The sequence below is a fragment of the Lolium rigidum genome, chromosome 6 (assembly GCF_022539505.1).
Source record: "Lolium rigidum isolate FL_2022 chromosome 6, APGP_CSIRO_Lrig_0.1, whole genome shotgun sequence".
Lineage (NCBI taxonomy): Eukaryota > Viridiplantae > Streptophyta > Magnoliopsida > Poales > Poaceae > Lolium > Lolium rigidum.
The window spans coordinates 312,483,424-312,500,307 of NC_061513.1; the positions used below are offsets into that span (position 1 = coordinate 312,483,424).

The following is a 16,884-nucleotide window of genomic DNA, read 5'->3' on the forward strand; positions in this document are numbered from 1 at the left end:
GGGTGGTCGGGACGACGCGCGCGTGGATAGGGTTCAATTATTGGGCTCGTTGCCGTGCAGTGTGCCAAAGCTCTTTGCCATGCGGCACGGCTTTGTCGTGTGGCAAAGGCTCTTTGCCGTGCGTTTTAGTCCTTTGCCGTGCGCTAGTGCACGACAACGTTTTTTTATATTTTACCATTTCAATTGTCATATATGAAAATTTTGTTTTATTTCAAATTAAATTAAACCTGTTTTTCCAACATGAGTACTTTTTAATAATGTTCTTATCATGTTTTCTTAAAACTATAGGGGTGCAAACTCGATCGCCTAAATCCTAACCCTAACTGTCGGTGCACACACATACCGCTGTTTTGAGGGGAGAAGGGGGAGAACAACCACCGGAGGCTACCATGTGCCAAAGGGTCCCAATCTTGGTTCTCTATGTGTATATGTCCTAAACAAACCTAAAAGAATGAAAAAGTACATTGGTGCACCCTCGCGCGGAGAAATCTAGGGGGGTAGACCCGCCGGGGCACATATTCCGCTGTTTTGGGAGGAGGAGGGGGAGAACGACCACCGGAGCACCAGAACCCCACAAAATATTGCATGTGGACTTATGATATGTGTGAAAGTGTGGTGCAAGGTGTAATGGTGCAAAATTAGCTCCCCTAAACCCTAATCCCTAAACTGGGGAGGCTTCGAGCCCTAAACCCCTCTAGACCCCTAAACCATTAACTACACGTGCTGACACCAGAGCTGCAAAACCATGCATCATAAACCCTAAACCTATACCTAACCATAAATCCTTACCTTGAACCTAAACCCTAGCCCTACCCCCTACCCCCTAAACCCTAGCCCTAACCCTACACCTAACCCTAACCAGTAGATCAGGCACACCCTCGATCGTGTGATAATGGCTCTAGCTGCGGGTATATGTGCCAAAGGGTCCCAATCTTGGTTATCCATGTGTATATGTCCTAAACAAACCTAAAAGAATGAAAAAGTACATTGGTGCACCCTCGCGAGGAGAAATCTAGGGGGTAGACCCGCCGGGGCACACATTCCGTTGTTTTGGGGGAGGAGGGGAGAACGACCGCCGGAGCACCGGAACCCCACAAAATCTTGCATGTGGACCTATGATATGTGTGAAAGTGTGGTGCAAGGTGTAATGGTGCAAAAGTAGCTCCCGGAACCCTAAACCCTAAACTGGGGAGGCTTCGAGCCCTAAACCCCTCTAGACCCCTAAACCATTAACTACACGTGCTGACACCGGAGCTGCAAAACCATGCATCATAAACCCTAACCCTAAACCCTAAACCAATACCTAACCATAAATCCTTACCTTGAACCTAAACCCTAGCCCTACCCCCTAAACCCTAGCCCTAACCCTACACCTAACCCTAACCAGTAGATCAGGCACACCCTCGATCGTGTGATAATGGCTCTAATTGCGGGTATATGTGCGAAAGGGTCCCAATATTGGTTCTCCATGTGTATATGTCCTAAACAAACCTAAAAGAATGAAAAAGTACATTGGTGCACCCTCGCGCGGAGAAATCTAGGGGGGTAGACCCGCCGGGGCACACATTCCGCTGTTTTGTGGGGAGGAGGGGGAGAACGACCGCCGGAGCACCGGAACCCCACCAAATCTTGCATGTGGACCTATGATATGTGTGAAAGTGTGGTGCAAGGTGTAATGGTGAAAAAGTAGCTCCCCTAAACCCTAAACCCTAAACTGGGGAGGCTTCGAGCCCTAAACCCCTCTAGACCCCTAAACCATTAACTACACGTGCCGACACCGTAGCTGCAAAACCATGCATCATAAACCCTAACCCTAAACCTAAACCCTAAACCTATACCTAACCATAATTCCTTACCTTGAACCTAAACCCTAGCCCTACCCCCTAAACCCTAGCCCTAACCCTACACCTAACCCTAACAAGTAGATCAGGCACACCCTCGATCGTGTGATAATGGCTCTAGCTGCGGGTATATGTGCCAAAGGTTCCCAATCTTGGTTCTCCATGTGTATATGTCATAAACAAACCTAAATGAATGAAAAAGTACATTGGTATACCCTCGCGCGGAGAAATCTAGGGGGTAGACCCGCCGGGGGAGGAGGGGGAGAACGACCACCGGAGCACCGGAACCCCACCAAATCTTGCATGTGGACCTATGATATGTGTGAAAGTGTGGTGCAGAGTGTAATGGTGCAAAAGTAGCTCCCCGGTGTGACCTTGCTCACATTTGGGCGATAACACTTAGGAGATTTTCCGAAGAGCGGATTGCTCCGAAACCCTGATATATGTGTGGGGATGAACATGGAGAGTAATTTTGTATTGCACATTGTCTAATAAATAGTCATCAAAAAGAAAAACTAATTAACAAAATAAATATAAGTATTAGATGAAATAAAATAGAAAGAAAAACAAATAAAATGTTTTTGGCGCACGGCAAAGATGGGAATGCACGGCAAAGGGGTGCCCTCACGGCAAAGGTAGCGGCACGACACCGTCCAGAGCCATTGCCGTGCAGCCAATCTTTGCCGTGCGGCTTGTATGATCTTTCCCGTCGTAGTTACTTTGCCGTGCGCTTTAGCTGGTCTTTGCCGTGCGCAGGATCGTTGCCGTGCGCCGCTGCTGACTTTGCCGTGTAGGTCTTCTTTACCGTGCGCTGCTCTCATATTTTGCCGTGCAAGTAATCTTTGCCGTGCATGCTAGTTGTTGCGCACGGTAAAGATGTCTTTGTCGTGCAACGGCTCACAGCAAAGATTGGCTGGACGGCAATGCCTTTTTTTTCCGTAGTGACACCAATTCGTTGGCATGGGTGGTGCATGACTGATGGTGATCGCTAAGTTCGTAGAAAAAGGACGGCTATTTCAACTATAATCCACCCTTCCTTGCTGATGTACTAGCCAAATATTGTAATCCCGCTGGTTATTAGTGAAAGCTCTTTGATTCGCCAAAAAAAAAGGACAGCGATTTCATGTGTCGTAGGTGGTGATGTTTTCCTCTCCGAGTAGTAGTTTAATCAGATGATCCCAACATGCCCCATGCAGGTATCACATGCCTCTGCGTCTGTGCTCTGCATTACAAAACTCGTCCGTCGGCAGCCACGACGACACTGCCCATCCATAGTTCCATACTGTCCAGTGTCACTACTGACTTCCAGCTCCAGCTCCCAGATCGAATCGGCGGCCGCGCCCGACAATGGGGGCGCACCCTTACTTGCCGGCGGGCCTGGACCTCCCGGGCTACGTGCCGCTGCGCCTCTCGCAGCTCGAGATCGTCGGTCCCTACCTGGGCGCCTCCCTCTTCGTCCTCGCCGCCGTCTGGCTCCTCTCCGGTAACCAAGACCATATTTTTTTCTTTTATTATCAGACCTTTTCCGGCCGTCTCGTCTCCCGAGATCTCATTTTCGCTTCGCAGGGAGGTGCGGCAGGCTGTCGAAGGCCGACCGGCTGCTCATGTGCTGGTGGGCGTTCACCGGCCTCACCCACCTGCTCATCGAGGGGCCATTCGTCTTCACCCCAGATTTCTTCACCAAGACCAACCCCAATTTCTTCGACGAAGTCTGTAAGTTGATGTCCATTTTTTCAGTTCCCGTGCCACTCTTTTCATTGCCCTAGTTAGTTAGTTCAGCGCTAAGTCCAGATCAGTCAACGCGCGTGGAGTTCATTAATTCTCGGAAAACCAAAGATGGAGGTTTTGAGGTCGCGGTGCTCGGTTGTGTTGTGCAGGGAAGGAGTACAGCAAGGGTGACTCCAGGTACGTCGCCAGGGACACCGCCACCCTCACCGTCGAAGCCATCACCGTTGTGCTAGAAGGCCCAGCATCGCTGCTCGCAGTGTACGTCTTCAGACTTGCTCTGTTTCTTTAACTGTATTATTCATGATCCCGTCTTCAGACTTGCTCTGTTTCTTTAACTGTAGTATTATTCATGATCCTTGGTTGATGCTGTACACCGCAGCTGCTTGCTCTGTTTCGCCTGTGGTAGTAATGTGTAGACTGCATATTCAGACTTCGTGGGTCATGTTATTACTGTAAAAAAAAACAGTTAGCTTTTATTGTTTACTGATGAAGCTTAATTTAAACACGGTTCTACAATGGGGCTAAAGACTAGAGCCTCACTCAGATTTCATGCTTCATAATTAACCCCTTTCTTTGGCTAACATGTGAGGCCATGATCTCCAAGACACAGCAGAGCATTGTTCATCTGAATTAACACTTGTTGAAGTTCATAATTTGACGGATTTATATCATTTGAAGTTCACATTCTTTGATATGATATGCTGCTGATAGATGCTTCAAGAGAGCGTATTGTTTGTCCTCCTGTATCAACTCTAGTGTTGTACTTGCATGATATAAGGGGCTAGAAGCATAGTGCAATGCCCCACAAATTACATAGTTGATGAATTATCTGTTTTGGGGCGCTTCCTATTGGACCACCTTTGCTGGCCCTGAAATGAACTTAGCATCATGAATCATGATTACTTGAATAATTGACTGAATGTAGACAGGCCTTGAAGGTTGAAGAAATAACACATTTTAGCAGAAAATGGGTATGCTTACTGTCAAGCCTTTTTAAAAATTTAAGGATGTAACCTGTAAGCACCATCAACTTAGTATTGCTATTAATTTTACAAAACATTAATAAATTTATAATTATACAGATTAATGTGCTTCACAGACAGTAGCTATGGTTGAATAAACATGCAGTTTAAATGTTTTAACAAACAATTTAGTACCTTTTTATGTTTTCGGTTTGGCCCCAATTAAACCAACGCCAAATCATATCAAGACAAGGCAGTATTACTAGTTCTTGATATAGTTATTATGTAATTTCATCCAACACTGTTGTAATGTTGAGGATATAGTAGCTTTTATTTTATCTTACCAAAGTTTGTTTGTTGCAGCTATGCTATTGCATCACGGAAGTCGTACAGCCATCCCTAAAGAGCACTAAGCTCCCAGGGTTGCGGGCGCTCGTGGACGCTCTGCCCATCCCTTTCACCGGTCCCACAGCTGTGGATCGTATTCCCATTTCCCCGAGGCCGCCGCCACGACCTGAGAGCACACGCACACACCCACGCCGCATCCAAACCCTCGCCCCGGCCCTCCATCGCGCTGCAGCCGGAACCAGCGCGGCCCCCAGCCCCGTCGCCGCCCGAACTGCTCCCTTCTCCACGGCGCCCACGGCCTTCCGCCGCAACACTAGGCTCCTCTCAGGTAAGGCCCTCTTCTCCCTCGTCGGATTTCATTTTCCGGGCGGCTCCCGTCGCTGATCGGTTGGTGGATTGACGTGTTCCAGGGGAGAAACCGCTGACTGTAGAGTACATCGTGCCCATGGCCATGGGGCATGAGCGCGAGGAGCTGGAGGCGAAGCTCCAGGTGAGATGGATTGTGATTTGGGGTTTGTAAATTTTGGCTGGACTGCCCCGGCCCGTTCGGTTTGGCCCTGGAAATGGGTTCTGATTTCTCGATCTGGCAGTGGTTTTTCAGGGGAAGAAGCGCTTTGACATTGATCCACCCGTCGCCCCCTTTGGTACCAATGTGAGAAGTCGATACTAGGCCGATCTTGGTTTTCTTTGGTACTGTTCTTAATATGGGCATGGGATCATATATATGCTGGTTCTATTTAGGTTCGTTGGAGTATTTTCCTGTCTAATTATTTTTTATTGTCTAATGAAATGAGTGGAATTTATAGTGCATTTATCTTCGCACTAATGTTGTCTGGTGCCCTGATGCACTTTAGAGATTGTCTATGCGCACAATTCATCATTTTTTGATCATCCATTCTCTAAATAGCCGGGGTATTTGCCTTTTCTTCCGTTGCTTGCATACAACAGCATCAAAGGTCGTTTATGTTATTCTGTCATTCTGTCAAAATTATCTGATGTTTAATGAAATGATTGGAATGTGTAGTGCATTTAACTTCCCAGTAATGTTGTCAACTGCTCTGATGCACTTCAGAGATTGTATATGTACGATATTCGTCCATTTTTTTATCATCCATTTAGTGTAGAAACTTGTGTTCTATGTAATGCACTAGGTTTTTTTTTCTTCTTTCGTTGATAGCATCAGAGGTCGTTTAAGTTATTCTATTATATGATCGTAATTTGTCCCCGAATTACGTGATTTTATAACTAAGATTCTAAAACTGAAATTGCTTAAACTTCTCGCATTACTGCATTTACTGTCTCAGTATCTTACGTATTTTCCGGGGCTTGTTTTGACGGGGGCTCTTTCTTTGGTTGCGGTGGCAGGTCGATTCGCTCAGCGGTGTCCTTCATCGGCTTGGCTGCGGCGGTGCGTGCGGCTTTGGGTGGCGCGGAGGTGGCGTCCCGTCTTCTCCGTGCCTCCTGCTTCTCCTCGCTGGTTCATTTCCTCTCTTGCATTCTCTGTAAAAAAAATCGCGTTGGTGCCCCACTTCAGGGTGTGATTGCTGCAAATTCAGCGATTTGGGGTCGCATTTTGCTGTCGTTTCTGCCGGCGGCGCTACTTTGCCGTGCTTACTGTTTTTTGTGCGCGCATGGGCATGCTTTCTAGGGATTTAGGTTGACGGGTTGGGGATTTGAGTGCCTGGAGCCAACATGAACCCTGTATTTGGTTGGACGTTTCTTCAGTTTCATGTCCATGGGTGCATGGCTGTTTGTGATTGCAGCGGTGGCTAATGTCTGATTTACCGTAAATCGGTTTCGCCTAATGCAGGCTTACCTTTTAGGTTTAGTTGTTACCCATTTGAAGTTTACACTAAAGGATGTACAAAGAAGGCTCTGTGTACAAACCAATCAGAGGGAAGAAAAAAAAAGAGTAATTAAGCTAGCCTTTCTCTGTATCTGATAATTCTGGTATGTGATTGAGACAGTGTTTTTTATTCATATGAATTGCATCACCAGCTGACGATTAGGTATTGTATTTTCTTGAAACAACAGTTTGTTAGTTGCATAGTGCTTCTCAATGCAGCACTGATGTTAGACGCCATTCTAATAGAATTTGGGAAGTACATGTAGTGAGACAATAGGTGTCACATATGAATGTTTTAGCTACCATAAGGATTTTGAGCATCCAACCAGCCTAGCGTTTTCAGTACACTTACCTCTATCTCATCATACAAAATAGAATCAGGTTTCATAAGTTAAAAACATTCTACAAACTTTGCTGCATTAATTAGATCAGAGATGAGTAATGTCAATTCTGGAGTCGTATGCCTTACCTCTATAGTATGAAGGTTTAGTTGTTCGTAATGGATGGAAAATCTGGCTTTTTTTTGCACTGGCGTGTGCTGGTGTGTGACAGGTTGATATGTTACATGATTCAGTTTTCTCTGTGCATGGTAGAGCTACAGATTTGGAGTGTTGCATGATTCGGTTTACTCAGTGATGGTATAGCTACAGGTTTGGAGTCAGTTTGTTTTGTGCAGTCTATGCTGCTGATTAGTGTTTACTGCTTCCAGGTGAAGCACTAGGCAGGTAGGCATGACGTTTGGCTTGTGCATCCAAGTTCCAGGAACCTCCAATGAGCATAGGTATTTATTTGAATTATAGAAATTGATGTGAACCACTGAAATTTCTACATGTCGATTTGTGATGTGTAATTGTGTGATGTTTAGTGGATTCATTCTAAAACTTGATTCAACTTTGGTTAGTGTTTGATGTCAGAGATACGGTTCATTTAACAGCTTCAGGTACATCCTTTTTGTATTTGAGTAGATATATGCCTATTATACATAGGTGAACACATGATGCATTAATAGGACGGCACAATCATATGACTAAGCGAGCAAAGGCTCTCTAGAATTTTCACGGTATGGTACCACTACAAAGGTTCGGCTAGATTTGAACTAAATTTCAAAATGTTCAGATTCTTAGACTTTCCAGTATACATTAGTAATTATGATGGCAAAATTATACATGGTCCACCGGTTCTCTTCTGGTCTGTTGCGTGATGTTAGCTACAGATTTTATCCATAAAAAAATCTTTTTTTTTGGGTCTATCAAGTTGGTTATGTGCTGTTAATCATCTCATATGGTATCATTTTTAAATGTAGGCTACCATGATGAGAATTTGGATAGGCATTTGGTACATACTTTTCTTTGTTTTTAGCATTTGTATCATCACTTCTTAGTCCTAGGCGGCTTAACGTAATGTTGGCCTAAAAAATTATTTTGAACTTCCCAAATCCTATTGAACAAATTCCCAATCTGAGAAAATAAAGAGAAATAAGTGCAGGCAGAAACATAATTCAGTCTAGAGTATTTTCTATATCCACGCCTTGCAAAAATTGGATCAAACATGGCAATGAATCAACTTATGTATTAAGGATAGTATATTACCCTCTCACTTTTAGTGTCATGTTATCCATGTAGAAATTCTTTAATCTATATGCCATGACACATCCTTCTGATGGCATCAAAGAATGGAGGACTAACTTGCTTGGTGCTGTCATGGGACAGATATAACGATTTGTTCTCTCATATTGATTGAATCCTTCTCGCAGAAATTGTACAGAATCTAGGAAAAGTCCTGTTCACAAAACCATTTGGGCATCATGTTATGGAACCAAATATGCCCAGTAGCTTTGGCTCTGGTGTGCTTAACAAAACAATGTAAGATCATTTTTGTTTGCTTGAGAATCTTATGCACCATAGGAAAAAGAAATCCAGGTTAGTTTATCGTTTGAAATGTTCAATTGCCTACCCTATTCCACCAGCAAGTTAGTTGTGCGATAAATATTACTTTCTCCACCCAAATTTTCTGTGACGTAATTAGTACGAGTTCAGTTTTTCGGAAGTGCTATGTTCAGGTAAGATAAATTCGAATATGACGTTCCTGTGAGGTGCTTCTGAATTGCCCCCAAAGTGTTCATTGTGAATCAAATCTGTTTTTTTTTTCTCATGGATTATGCGTCAAATTAGTAAGTGTGATTGCTATCTATAAAATCATATCTTAGATTTTGAACATTAAATTTATTAATATTATTTTTATGTTTTTATTCTGTAAGTATGAGGTGGCTCTTCTAAACTATAGTGGGCTTTGCACATGAGGCTGGTTGTGTGAAGCTGTAATTTTGCTGATATCCGGCACAAATTTCTGTTGTTGTTTCAGTGTAGGTCTCCTATGATGATGATATTTCAGGATTCATTGAAAGTGAAAGGAAAAGAACAAACCAGAAGTCACCAGTTTTGTCGTGCATGCTTAAGATAGACTTGTGTTCTCGTGGTAAACTGGCCACTTATTTTATTTAGTACTAGCTGACCTTGTGTTAGGCACTGATTACAATATGTTAATCTTTCAAATAATAATTCCTTTAGGTATCAGATTTCTATCGTGCTGAGTAATGGTTTCTCAACAATCTTGTTTATTCTCAGTGAATAGTTAAAGTTATTCACTATACTTTAAGTAATTGACAGTAACAAATCTTGTGTTATATGCAAGAGAAACCTGAAGTCCTGAGCATCAACATAATGATTCTGCTCTTTCACTTATAATTATAGGTGTGACCATCCCACATTTAAATAAGGATGGATGATGATCCATTTATACTTCTCAATTCATTCTTCTGTAATATTTTTTCATGTAACAAATATTGTTGGGCACAGACATACAAGTGTAATGTGCCATTTATCTTTCTTGCACTAGACCATGTTGCCTTAAAACTTCAATTCAGTACACTGCTGGTATACACAATGACATATTGGTCACATTGATCCAGATTGTAGACACAATAGGTAAAAGCAATTTTGTTATTATTGGGCATATATCTCTTCTTGGAATTGTAAACCAATGCTATTATGAAGATCAATAAAGTAAATTTTATGAATGTTGCCATATTCAGCAAAATTTTGAATATTTTACATAGTGGAGCGATGCATGGAAAAGCTATACAAGAAAGTTTAAATCATTGATGAAATGTACTGTCATCTGATGGAGTAATTGTGATATTTTCCTAGGGATTGAGTATGGTTGCTTTCTTTTCTTTGCGGTTGCTCCCTTTTCTTTGCGGTGAGCATCCAGATTATATAAAAGTCAATCGATTGGAAAGAAAAACGGCGCGGCAAGACGCGCGAGGTCCATCTAGTATCCTCCAATTTGCTGTGTGTCTGGGTCAGCTCTATGGATGCATTGTCTACTTCGCTACGGCCTACTTGGATGGCTTCAACTTTTGGGCCAGTCCATTCTACTTCTGGGCATATTTCATCGGCGCAAACAGTTCATGGGTTGTGATACCACTACTGATCGCCAGAAGGAGCTGGAAGAAGATCTGTGTAGCGATTCATCAAGCTGAGAAGGTGAAGACTAAGTAGCAATGCCTGCAATAGACTGTGTTTGACTGCAACCAAGACCCACTGCGCTATATGCAAAACATTATTTGCTGAAATTGTTTTATTCTTACAAGAAATCTTGCGTGTGATCTGTACTTTTTTGCAAACTACATCGTACCAAATGAGTTCGTAATCTCGGTTACCTCTTTGTACTGATTTACTGAACTCAAGAACCCTTCTCGTTCAATAAACGGACATGGTTGTTTTATTCTTTATTTTTTTTGCATTGTATTAATGATCCTACCACAACTATGGTCGGGCACAAGTCCCATCACGACGGCGTGTGGAAACACCACCATGACGCTGCGGTGACTCAGTATACCACTGCATTTTGTAGTATACAAGTCGTTGATATGATCTTCATGAAGAGACTTCACAAATATCACATCCCTCAGAGTGATACAACAGAAATATTGGAGGTCATAACACTCGAGATTATATTACAATCACAGCCATAACAAGTTGGTATTCTCATAGGTCCGATGAGAACACCCTAAGTTACTACTAAAGTTCATTACAAACCAGCATAAATAGTAAACTGAGCTCAGCAACTTATTTAGGTAAGTTTTACGCTGCTCGGCTCTATATTACTAGGGTATATCACTACTCCTCCGCCTCATTGTTGTCGGGCCCGTAGACTATCCCGTAGTCCACGCCTTCCACTCCCCCGGACATATCAGGTTCTTCATAGACCAACTCGTAGTCGCCTTCTGGTGCTCCGTCCATGGCGTCCACTTCATTTTCACAATTTAGCAAGGGTGTCGAAAGAAAGTGAGTACAGAGGTACTCAGCAAGCTCAAAAGGAAAAATGTGTTTGATGCACTAGCTACCACCATTGATCAGAAAATCTCAGGTCAATGCATGTTTCGCAAACATTTCTTCAAAAGGTTTATTTTATTCAGAAAACTATGCCTACCAGTCTTCACAGGTTGAACAGAACTTCATGGAGTTCCTTTCCTGCCGCGTTCGTAGTTCCCTTCCTGGAACAAGGAGTAACTGCCACAGTTTGATACCCTCCGTAGAGGTGTGTTACTTTTCCCATAAGAGAACTTCTCCTTGATACCAACCGAGACGCGTTTCTCGTCCACACTTCCTTGGTGTGGGTCCAGGTGTAAGATCCAAGCCAATCACTACCTTCTCCGCGACCCTGCATACCCACCCTTTTGTCCATCCGTACACCCCCAGTAGACATCTCTCGATCATACGGCTTTACCCCCGGTGTACTACGGACAATCCTTCATAGACGATAGAGCCTCTCATCCACACGGATGGGGATTTTAAAGGATTTCCCAACCTACTGCAGTGTTATCTCCAACACCCAGCCAGGCTCCACCAGGTCCGTTGATATGCAAGAGGGAAAACTTACAACTGACTTCCCTAGAGCCATTATACATCTTATGGTTAACGCAAATTGTACGGTGCTAGAATCACTAGACAGTATTGGTGATTAGCCCTAGATTTATAGAACCCTTGCAATAGAACCTCCACCATATCAACATATACCATGGTTCCATTGCCCACCACATAGTCATATTCATAATTGGAAAAGTAACATTTGCTTTTCATTGCAGGAATGATAAGTATAGTACTTTTGCGGTAAATTGATATAAAATAATCAAGGTGACATGAGCAAGAGTGAACTTGCCTCGGTGACTGCGAGATAATGCGGTTCGAAGTGTTGGATTGAACCTGAACCTCGGGTTCTGTAAAGAAGCATCATTTTCCGGTAAAGACAATGTTATAAGATCCAAATGATGCATGAATGGATGTATTATTTTATGTTGAATCCCTTACCTCGACATGATTATTACAAATTTAGGGTTGAGTTAAGGATTGGTGTCTTTGGCGGTACTTTATAATTATTTAAGTACTTCAACATGGTTTTCTTTTCTCCTAATAAAATAATTTGAAAAATACTTGATATTTTCCTTTGGAAATATTTATTTCAAATAAGTAATTTGAAAGAAATAGGGATTTCCATATTTTGGAACTCTTCATGAATTTTGAATTATTAAGATTTTCCCCCTTTTGGATAATCTTAACTTTGAAAAGAAATGACTTGGAATAATAGAATTCCTTTTGAAATTATTTGAATAATAATTTCTTGAATTCATTTTAAATTTTTTCCTTGATTTTTAAATCCAAGTAAAATTGCAATTTAAAATTTAGAGTTTAAATTTGAATTAAAAAATTTCAAAATTTTAAATTCTATAACAATTCTCATTTCTTATTTTATTCTTGTTAATAATAATTTGTTATTCCTTAATCTTATTTTCTTGGATTTTTGAGGTATTTTCCATTTATTTTTATTTGGTAGAATTCAGGAGTTAATTCGAAAACTAAAAAGACTAAAATACCCCTTGCCCAATTGGGCCGGCCCACCTCTCTGGCCCATTTGGATAGCCCACCTGGGCCAGTCCAAAACGGTTCGGTCGCATCGGACCGTGTCGGCCCACTCACTCGCTCGTCTCTCTCACGAAACCCTAATCGCTTGAGGCGATTCGCGTGGCGACTGAGCCGCCGCCATGGTCGCCACCGTGCTTACTGTGCTACTGCTTGTGCTGCTGTTCTTGCTGTTCATGCGATGCTGCTGTGCTATTGCATTTGCTACGCTGCTGTGCTTGCTATGCCCTACTCCTAAGCTTGTTGATGCTATGCCTATGCTTACTGGCTCCTTGTGCTGTGCTTGACCCTATGTTGTGCACTTGCTTACTGTCTTCATGTTCATATGCCTACTGGCTTGTTCCTATGCTCAATGATTTTCTCATAAGCCTACTGGTTCATTTCTATGCTTACTGGTTAATTCACATGCTCAGTAGCTTGTTCATATGCTTACTGAATTTGTTGTTGACCTGGGTTAGCTCTACTGACACTTGTGGTGTCAATGGTTCTCACTCATGCCCTGTATAGGCTTTAGTTGATCCACTCTTTGGATCCTGGCTTGCATGTGATGCTCTGCTTGGTCTTGTGTTCGATTTACTTGAGCAATTATCTGCTAGTGGCTTAATTATTGGTCAATTTCTTGCTCAATGGATGATTTGCTAGCTGTTGTAGTCACTGATGCATACTAATGATGCTTATGCATCTGGGTGTGTGTTGCTGCTGCTTCCTATAGCTCTGGACTTGATCTAGTGGCTAAGATGCAATAGTGCATGCTGCTGTTGCTTTACAGTGAGGCCTTGACATAATTCATGCATGGATTTGTGATGTATTCCTTCCTGGATGAATGGAGTACTGATGAACTTCTTATGCAGTGATGCTTAAGTGTCTTGCTATGCATGATTTGATATTTCCATGAGTAATTTGGAAATAATACAAGTCTGAATCCATTTCTGGATAGTGATGGCTTATATACTTGGTTAAATGGATGGATTTGTGTTTGTTGTGACCTCAGTAGCACTGCTACTGCTTGGTTGCTCACACAATTGCCTTGATCTTGTTGGCTACTCATCTCTGCTTGCATAATAGGACATCATACATGCTATGAATACCATTATGCTTGCTTGTGAAGAAATCTTGGGTTTTCTCTGATGGTTTAATAGCTAGGGTTTCACTGGGTGGTCTTTGGTAGCTTTTCTAACCTGTAAATCTTCTACTGGTGCTTCCTATGCATGTGTGCTTGCTTGTGTGCACTTCTGTGCATTAATCCTTGTTCATATGCACAAAGATAGTATCTGGATGGTTTAGGTTCTATTGGCTTACTTTTTCTGCCAGTGATCCTTGGTTATACCAAGTGATGATCAACCCCTTGAGAATCTGCTCAAATCATGACCTGTGTCATGCATAAATGATGGTTTGGATCCATTGGATCCAATCCAGGAACTTGGTATACATGTCTCCAGCTCCTAGATGATTAAGATCAACTGCAGTTGAGCAGTTGCTTGGTGTTCTTGTGACTTGTCCTTCTTCTCCTAGCTCCTGAGTGTCTTGTTCATGTTTCCATGGCTTCTGTTGGATTTTGGTGGGTTGGATTTGTTGGATAAGTGGTTTCTGGTGGTACTTGTGTTGTTCTTGAGCAAGAACTGGATGAGCACTTGCTGTTCTTGGCTGTGGCTTGCCGAATGGTGACCTGGTCGACTGATGCTTGGTTTCTAGGGTTTCCATCCTATTTATTCCTGCTCGCACTTCTTCTCTCGGCTGTGACACACAGCCACCGCTTGGCTGGTGACTCACTAGTGTGTGATGTGTTGTTGTCTGCACAGCTCCCTTCATGAGCTGTGAAGCTTTGTGGTGAAACTTGAGCCCCATGGTGTGCTCAAGTTTTGTTTGCTGCTGATCCTATCCTTGTGCTGTCCAGGATTTTGGACAATCACAAGTGTCAGTGACACTTGGTTCATCCCCTGGCTGGTTACTAACTTACTATTCAACCCCTATATAGCCTTGTCTCTCTATTTTGCAAGTTTTGAAGGTGAATATGACTTTAAGAATCAATCCTTCCAAGACATTAGTTTTAGGATTTTAGTCTAGGATCAAATAATGTAATCTTCTTTTCATTTTCTGTTTATATTCATTCAACTATTGTATCAAGAATATTGTAAAGACTTTGTATTTGTGTGTGTATGATCAATAAAGCTCAAATTTTACTTATGAGCTCAACTTTGTATATGAATCAACTATTTATGAATGTTTGTATATTTATATTTCAATTTGAAATTCAAAGTGACATGAATTGATTAAATGTGTTTGAATTATGAAATGTATTTGAATTCTAAATTCATAATTAAAATTCTATCTTGTTTATCATTTCTTCTTTGAGTTATAAATTCAAAATAACTTGTCAAATGAAATCAAATCCCAAAATCAACAAGATACAAAATAGATCATGTCAAAATTTCATAACTCACATTGCCTAACCCTAATTGCAATTGAGAGAGAACCTCGATCCCTCTTAGATTTAGTTGCAATAAGGCGCGAAAATTTCCCTCGTTTTGCGATGAAATGCACATCCCATTTCTAAATCTACCCTTAGATGTTCCTATGTTCTGGGTTATTACATATTGCCTCTGTGTTACTGCTACTACTGCTGTGTTACTATTGCCATTGCTCTCATATTACTGGTGCTTTCACATCACCCGTGTTACTAGTGTTTTTTCATGTGTAGCTGAATTGACAACTCTGCTGTTAAGGCTTAAAAGTATTATTTGTCTCCCCATGTGTCGAATCAATAAATTAGGTTTTACTACCCTTGAAGACTGTTGCAATCCCCTATAGTTATGGGTCATCAGTTAGGCCTTCGTGGCAACGACACGCCTCCAACGTAGACGTACTTCCCCTTAAAAGGAAGGAACTACGAGAATCATCCCTTGTGTCTCTATGTGCTCCACTATCAGTTACTTCTATCCTTTATTGCTTTGTTATATCTTGCTTAGTGATATCTTGCCTACTTGTGTATCTTATCATCTAGGTAAATTGACATAGTTGTATATCTAGAGAATTTATCTTTGTGTCAAGCCTAAATTGAAAAAAAAACTAAAAAATAGGTAGCACCTATTCATCCCCCTCTAGGTGTGGCATACGATCCTTTCAGAGGGGTGTAAACGGATAGGATAATTTCTGCATCTAAAACAACCCCGAATCCATTTTAAGGTATCCATATCTAATTTTAATAAGTATGGCGCATAAAGATATCCGATTCTGAAGAGGTGCTCCGAATATGGTATATGATATGGTATAGAAAATAGCATTCGTACATGGATTAGTCAAAATTTAATTAGGATAATCCGAAGGTTTTAAATTGGATGATCAGATTTTTTTAGTCAAAAGCCAAGGCCAATCTTGCAAGGTTAGTAGATATTAAGTTACCAACTTTATTTGGTGACCATGTTTAGCTATATATTTCTATCAATGCTTGAGTTTTATCGCATTGTGTCTCTTTTTTCTTAACTACATAAGACCGAAAGTTTAAAATCTCTCTCAAGATTTACAAGAACTATAAGTATAAACACATATCAGATTTATTTTTATTTTCGGTCCGAATCTTCCCCATTACCGATTCGAATCCGCCGTTCGCTATATCTGCATTAGAATTAAAACCCGGTCAATATCCATTCCGATCTGAATCTGAGAAAAATATATGGTAAAGGATATAGTATGAGCAAAATCCAATCCGATCTAATCTATTTACACCGCATCACATGCGGATCTTATTGCCATGCGACTTAGTTACAAAACTCGTTCTTTTTTTTTAAGAACACCCGCGAGCCTCGCGTGTCTTCATTCATTAAGGTAGTTACAAAACTCGTTCTTGGCAGGCACCAGCCCGTTCGTTGACTATTGACTTGTTTTGCAACAGATGCAGTATGGAGTACTATATTTGCTTCGATAACTCTTGCGTGGTATTATTCTGCCTGAGCTGGAACCACATTATAGAGTTGACCCTTGTGATAATAAATTCGAGGCGCCACATCCATGTCATTACCATGCAGCTACCAGCACCATGCCTCTGCATGGGTTACAAAACTCATTCTTTCGCACGCACAAGCGCGACGATCCCATTCCCATCCCCATTCAGCGACTACTGAGCACTGACTTGCTCCAGCTCCAGCTCCCAGGTCGAGACGGCGACGGCGGCCGCGACCTCA

At 41.9% G+C, this 16,884-nt stretch overlaps 1 protein-coding gene across 1 annotated transcript; it reads left to right on the plus strand.

Annotated features, from left to right (window-relative positions):
- Positions 1-3,188: 3,188 nt before the first annotated feature.
- LOC124667296 (probable 3-beta-hydroxysteroid-Delta(8),Delta(7)-isomerase) lies at positions 3,189-10,285 on the plus strand. The gene is made up of 5 exons (XM_047204600.1): positions 3,189-3,324; positions 3,408-3,554; positions 3,719-3,827; positions 4,895-4,927; positions 10,060-10,285. The coding sequence occupies exons 1-5, from the start codon at positions 3,189-3,191 to the stop codon at positions 10,283-10,285; spliced, it is 651 nt and encodes a 216-aa protein (XP_047060556.1).
- The last annotated feature ends 6,599 nt before the right edge of the window (positions 10,286-16,884 follow it).

Bases quoted from the DNA above. Each gene is read 5' to 3' on its own strand.
- LOC124667296 (XM_047204600.1), top strand. From the start codon at position 3,189: ATGGGGGCGCACCCTTACTTGCCGGCGGGCCTGGACCTCCCGGGCTAC. The intron at 3,828-4,894 runs GTACGTCTTCAG...TGTTTGTTGCAG, and splicing joins CCAGCATCGCTGCTCGCAGT to CTATGCTATTGCATCACGGA. The intron at 4,928-10,059 runs TCCCTAAAGAGC...AGGTCCATCTAG, and splicing joins TCACGGAAGTCGTACAGCCA to TATCCTCCAATTTGCTGTGT.